The 6,916-nt window shown below is 34.9% G+C and overlaps 1 protein-coding gene across 1 annotated transcript; it reads left to right on the top strand.

The window, feature by feature from the left end:
* The first annotated feature begins 873 nt into the window (after nucleotides 1–873).
* On the top strand, nucleotides 874–3,364 carry LOC125810523 (galactinol synthase 1). The gene is made up of 4 exons (XM_049489995.1): nucleotides 874–1,214; nucleotides 2,196–2,519; nucleotides 2,653–2,787; nucleotides 2,893–3,364. Exons 1-4 carry the CDS (start codon nucleotides 876–878, stop codon nucleotides 3,136–3,138), a joined length of 1,044 nt encoding a protein of 347 aa, XP_049345952.1. The 5' UTR covers nucleotides 874–875; the 3' UTR covers nucleotides 3,139–3,364.
* Nucleotides 3,365–6,916: the final 3,552 nt, after the last annotated feature.

Below are 6,916 nucleotides of genomic sequence, written 5' to 3' on the forward strand. Positions count from 1 at the left end.
GATTTTGGAAAAATTTAGAACTGGTAGGGATTAAAGGAATTATATATAAAAAAAAGGTGTGTATATAGGTAATTTATCCAAATAAAAATAATAATTTTGACGTTTTATATCGATTTTTTTTAAAATTATTTTTTAATCTAGAGCACCAAACGAGTTAAAACAATGGATTCAAATAAGTCCAAACATGAACTTAAGCCTCCCCTTAACTCGAGGGCAGGAAAGATTAGTTTCTTCCAGCCTCTTCTATTCATGATTCATCCATGCCAACAACTCCCCAGTCAAATCACTAGTATTATTATTATTTCTCAGTTTCATTTTATTTATTTTATATTTTAAAAATATGCATATTTTTAATGATATCTTATTATCATAAACTAAAAGGTAGTATTTAATATGTCTTTAATCTAATTTATTTTTTAAAACTTCATGTCATTTAGATAAACAAATTGACTTTACACTATTTTTTTATTGATGGCTATGGAATTTTGAATTGATGCACTTGAGTTGAGGTCGTAATGATAAAATTTGCATATACTTTATTCTTTTTCCTCACATTAATTGTTATTTCACGAAATATGTTATTGTTAATTAGAGTCTCAAACTAACAAATTGATACGGTGTAATTTCTTACAGCATGGCCCCAGTTCCAGAATAATCCCGTAGCTTCAATCTCAACCGTCCGATCAAATGATCATTTGCACACGTGTCGGCCACACTCCAATAATCACGAGAATCCAAACATTACTTGTAATTCACCTCTATATATTACACCACTTCTCCCATACCCATTTTCATCAATTCAAATCACTAACAAAAAAAATAATAATCAACATTCTCATTAGCATAATCTTAATTCTGCGATCCAGCATATTGCCATGGCTCCGGCGATTGCTAGAGTAACCGAGAAAATGGCGAAACCAGTAACTAACGGGCCGGGTCCTGCTACATTGGACCGGGCCTACGTGACGTTTTTGGCGGGAAATGGTGATTATGTGAAAGGTGTGATTGGATTAGCAAAGGGTTTGAGGAAGGTCAAATCGGAGTATCCGCTGGTGGTGGCGGTGCTGCCGGATGTTCCGGCAGAGCACCGCCGTATGCTGGAGGAGCAAGGCTGTATAGTGAGGGAGATTGAGCCAGTTTACCCACCTGAAAACCAAACTCAATTTGCAATGGCTTATTACGTCATCAACTACTCTAAGCTTCGTATTTGGGAGGTAAGTGGGATCCATCTTTTGACACGTGTCATGTTTTAAATTTCGGTAACACCACATTTGCAATTACACGTGGATGGACCTGCCACACGTCATGTTTCTAGTGTTGCTACGTCAGATTATTCATTACACGTGGATGATAATTATTTCTCTCTATCCCAATTTATATGTAAAAATTACTATAAGATACAATAATTAACAATTCAAAATATTTAAAAATATATTATAAAAATAGACTTACTTAAATTTGAAATTCGAAGAATGTCACGGAAATTGAAAGTGAAGAAGTACTAAAAATGATAATTGTAGACAATATAATTTTTATTTTTTTAAAATGTCACATAAATTTGACTCCAAGGGGAGTAATTAGTACGAGGGCATTTTTGGGGTTGATTTTCTTATTTCTTTAATTATCAACTCTAACGACTGAGACTTGTTACCTTGACATACAAAGTAATCGAACTTGTTATAACATATTAAAGATGTATAGAGTGATTGGGAGGTGGGTTTCTCATATGGTAAACTTGGGATCTAATTTAGCCTCTATATGCTATTCAAGCATGAGTTCGTCATATAGGATTTATTTAGTGCGGTTTATATTTTCTGTGTGGTTTGTGATCTATGGTAAAGTGAATAGACTATCACAGAGTGGTCACCCGAAGAGTAGAGTTTATGTGTAGCCCTTAGGGTTTCAAAAATAAAAGTAGTCACATTTGGAGTTTGGTATGATACATTGAAGATTTGTGCGTCAATTAGTAAATTTGGAATTGAGACATAGTTAATCAATTGAGGATTATTGTAGGGCAGGGCGGACCTAGCTACAATATAACGTAATTTACTAAATATGTATAAATACAGCGAATGTAGGTCCGGGAATGTAACCTAGTTACTATCATCTATTAATTTGATATCGTTGTATTAAATTCATTAACTTCGTTACAGTTGGATTATTATTGACATATATTTGTCATTACATGGGTGCAGTTTGTGGAATACAAGAAGATGATATACCTAGATGGTGACATTCAGGTGTATGACAACATAGATCATTTGTTTGATTTGGCGGATGGTTATTTCTACGCTGTAATGGACTGTTTCTGTGAGAAAACATGGAGTCACACGCCTCAATACAAAATCGGCTACTGTCAGCAGTGTCCGGACAGAATTAAGTGGCCTAGTGACGAATTGGGTCAGCCACCATCCCTATATTTCAACGCTGGAATGTTCGTGTTTGAGCCCAGCCTCCATACTTACCAAGACCTCTTGAAGAAACTTCAAATCACCCCTCCTACTCCTTTTGCAGAGCAGGTATAAGGTTCCCAAATTTTTAGCAGATATTGCAACATTTACATATAATTAAAGTTATTGGGTTCTGTCGAACCAGTACATATACCCTTGTCCTTGATTAAGGTGATTGATTGATGTTGTGATCATATGACAGGATTTCCTGAATATGTATTTCAAGAACATCTACAGACCCATACCACTAGTGTACAATCTTGTTCTAGCAATGTTATGGCGTCATCCCGAGAATGTTGAGCTTGATAAAGTGAAAGTTGTACACTATTGTGCAGCGGTGAGTAACTAACTTGACTATTCACATGTTTTAGATCACAAATTTTAAAAGTTTTTCTTTTTTTCTAAGTCATGCTGATTTGTTCTTGTAACGATGATGGAGTAGGGATCAAAGCCGTGGAGGTACACAGGGAAAGAAGAGAACATGGAAAGGGAGGATATAAAATTACTGGTGAAGAAGTGGTGGGACATTTACAACGACGAGTCTCTGGACTACAAGAGACCAGTTGGCATGAACCAGGTGAATGTGATAGGTGCTGCAGGAGCAGTGAACCAGCTTCAACCACTGATTGCTGCTGCTATGTCCCAGGCTGGTGCGGTCAAATACGTGACTGCTCCATCCGCTGCTTAATTTTGAACTACTCCACCACATTGCACGCACTACATAAGGTTAATTAATTAATAGGGTGAATGTACGGATAAATGGTTGAGAGGCAGAGGAAGTTGTTAATAGTTTTGCAAGGTTCTTTTAGGTAAATGAAGTTTGGGGATGATTCGTTGGTCACTTCCAATTTCGTTGTATTTGAATTGAAATGTGTGAGTTGATTAACAAGGTAATGTAAATTATATTTGGTGTACTAGAGTTGGGTTTTGTTCTTCATTGCAGCTTACCTTCACCATTCAAATTTGGGTGACCGTGGTCTAACTTGAACGTCAAAAGTCAGCTAATGACATAACAATCACCAAAACAGTATAAGGAGATAACTTAAAATCAATGTGAAACACTGGTGAACATTTTTGGTTGTTCTTTCCCCTTCTCTGTGTGTTACCAATGAAAAGATAGTAATTGATCTTTTAGATTGTTCCGACACATTAAAATATCCTTGAGAAAGAAAACAATGATTGACATAGTGAGTTTACCACTCACCAGAAGTTGCACAAGTCCTCTGGATGTACCTGCATACAGATGCATGCAATCAACCGTTAATACATGAGCTACCAAAACACTGAGGGGTCGTTTGGTTTGAAAATGAGTTATGATGGGATAAGTTATATTGGGATAAGTTATGTTGGGATTAGTTATGATGGGATAAGTTGTGTTGGGATTATTTTTTATTGAGTGTTTGGTTTGTTGTATTCAAAATAATAAATTTTAAGAACAATTTATTTGTTTACAAAAATGCCCTTCATTAATGTAAAAAGTGATATAACAAAAGGGTTGAAAGAGACATTTTTGTCATTTACCTATTTTATCCCGGGATAAGTTACCCCGGGATTACTATACCACCCAAGGAGAGGGATAACTTATCCCGGTACTAATTATTAATCCCGGGATAAGTTATCCCGAACTTGCCAACCAAACAACAAAATAAGCGGTACTATAATTTAATCCCGGGACTATTTGTTATTATACCTCACACCAAACGAGCCCTGAGAGAGAAGACAGGAAGGGCGGAGGCAACATTGGTGATTTTATTTACCAGTGACTCTGGCGGAGAGAATGGAGGCCAAGCTTGTCAATTATCTCTGCCCCATTTGAGAGTTACATATTTTCTTTCAAATCTATTGTATTACATTAGAGGCTTATGCACGTAACAATCATTAGTAATTGTGATTGAACTTTTATTTTTGTGTTTTATTTCTGCACTTTATTGTGATGATTGAGTTTTAGGCTGAATTGTCTTAGGAGATAAGATGAGTGCCATCGATGACATTCATTTTACACTTAATACTATGCAAATTATAACATTTGGACCCTAACTAGTATGAAATTTTATTTATTTGCTCTTAATATAAGTTGAAGGTTAGATGATTAAGTATATATATTTATTAATATTAAAATTAATAACTTATTTGATCTGAATAGATTTTTATTTATTAATAATATATCTTGAAGATATGAAAACAAAAGGTGAAGAGGGAATAGAGAGAGATTTAGAAGAAAACTCGAAAATCGAAACACTACAAAAGTATTTATGTTTATAAATTATAAGAAAAGGGCTATAACAAGTTGACTGTTATAAAATATTATAGTGTGGATGTCCACTACACCAAGAAGTTACTCTCATCCATTATCTCCATTACTTTCTTCCATTATGAAGATAGCCATAATGTCACGACCCGAGCCTACACCCTGGACGTGGCCGGCACTCGAAGACCATTGCTGGTCCCCAAGCGAACCCTCATCCTGGCTGACTACAAGCGGAAAACTGATTCAAGCATACAAAGCTTAAAAACTGAAATAAAAGTTCATAAAACTTAAATATAAACTTTAAGTCCAAAGAAAACTCTGTATAATAAAATATATACAACTCGCCATAAAAAGGCAACTTTAGTCTTTAAAACATTTAATAAAATAAATGATACAGACTTCTCAACTGTACTGACTATCTATGAAGCCTCTAACTGATAAAGATGGAAGTCGGGACAAGACCCACGACATCCTAACAATTGATATAACTCAAAAATACTTCTCTTCTCGAGACTGCTCGACTTATAGGATTCATGCGAAATTATGGGCATGAACAATTCAACTCAAAGACTTTATGGGTAACATGTAATAGTCCCATGCTTAGAAATATAATCTCAAAGGGGATTAGGAATTCAATACTCAAGACTTAGAACTTGAAGATACTACTCCTCTCAAAGATACTCAACTTCTGGAGTTCATGCGGAATTTATGGGCATGAAAGACTTGACTCGTAAGTCTACATAACATTATGAAACTCATCTATGTGACTCTTCTCATTCTCTGACTTACTTCCTCAAAACTTAGTTTAAATCGATAGTTCATCTCAAAGGATTCACAATTGAACTCAAAGGCTTTCTTGAACTCTACTCTTAATTCTCTCTTGAATTTGAATTATGAATTCAAGAGTTATGATTCATGATATGAAGGATCTCAATAACAATATAGATATTCGATAATTAGGAATAGAACTTTTAAAAGAAACATGAATTCAAGAACTCAAAATCAACTTATCTCAAGAATACTCAAATCTAGGGAAAGTATCCTAGATTACTCTTTTTCTGATCTGAAAGTAGATGTAGGGCGTGAGGACGAACTAGTCCAACACTATGATAGCCTTACATACCTAGAAGAACAAGATTCTTGAAGAATCTTGAAGAATCTTGAAGAAGAACTTGATTAGAAGCCTTGAAACACTAGCTTGAAGGTAAATAATCAAGAAGACCTTTCTTGAGATTTTTGAATTAGTTTCTTGAAATCTCTATGGCCAAGAATTATGATTTTCATTAGTGAAGATGAAAATCTGATTATTTTGAGCCTTTATTAGTCAATAATTTCATTTATGGTTTCTTGGAGGTAAAAAGACAAAAATGACTCTTTTTAATATTTTCCCGTCGGCTAATTCGTAACAGCACTGTATAGGTTACTAAAATAGTCATAACTTTTTACTCATATATTGGATTGACGTGAAACTGGTCGGGTTGGAAAGTAGATTCAATTACCTTTAATTGGATAGGTTATGGCTCACGTAACTCTTAATATTCTTAGAGATATGGTCGTTTAAAGTTGACCTAAGCAGAATCTTACTTCAAAACTTAATGAAACATCAAGAACACTTATCAAGAACTCATCAAGAACTCTAATCTTTAAATTTCAAGAACGAAATTATGCTGAATAAATCATGATTGGCGTGTGGGTGAAAGAACCCAACACTATGGAAGCTTACATACCTCTTAGGGATCAAATCCATGGCGAAAATCCGCTACAACACGCAAAAATCTCGACGAACACTTGATCCTCTCCTCTTTTCTCCTCTTTTCTTTTCTTGAACTCTCAACTAAAACCCTAGGTGTATTTTAGAATTATAAAACTGAACCTAATCAGATTAGACCCCTAAAATATTACTAAAAACGAATTAAATCTGTTTTGCTAAGGAAAAGACCAAACTACCCCTCTAAAACTCGGTTTTGACTTTCCTTAACTGGACAGCCTAACTTCAAAACGTCATACCTCACTCGTCCGACCTCGAAACTTATCAAACTCGGCGGAATTGGAAAGATAATTCAAAGATGTTTCCTACGGTAACTGGTAGAACGCCTAAATCATCCTGAGCTAGGAGTTATGGTCGTTTGAAGTCAACCCAAAACTCATACTTAGCTTAACTTGTAAAATTTCAGATTTTGCTATTTCCAATTTAATTCTTTTTGGAACTCAAGGTGCT

This window comes from Solanum verrucosum, unplaced genomic scaffold (assembly GCF_900185275.1).
Source record: "Solanum verrucosum unplaced genomic scaffold, falcon-dt-bn FXZP01000118.1, whole genome shotgun sequence".
NCBI lineage: Eukaryota > Viridiplantae > Streptophyta > Magnoliopsida > Solanales > Solanaceae > Solanum > Solanum verrucosum.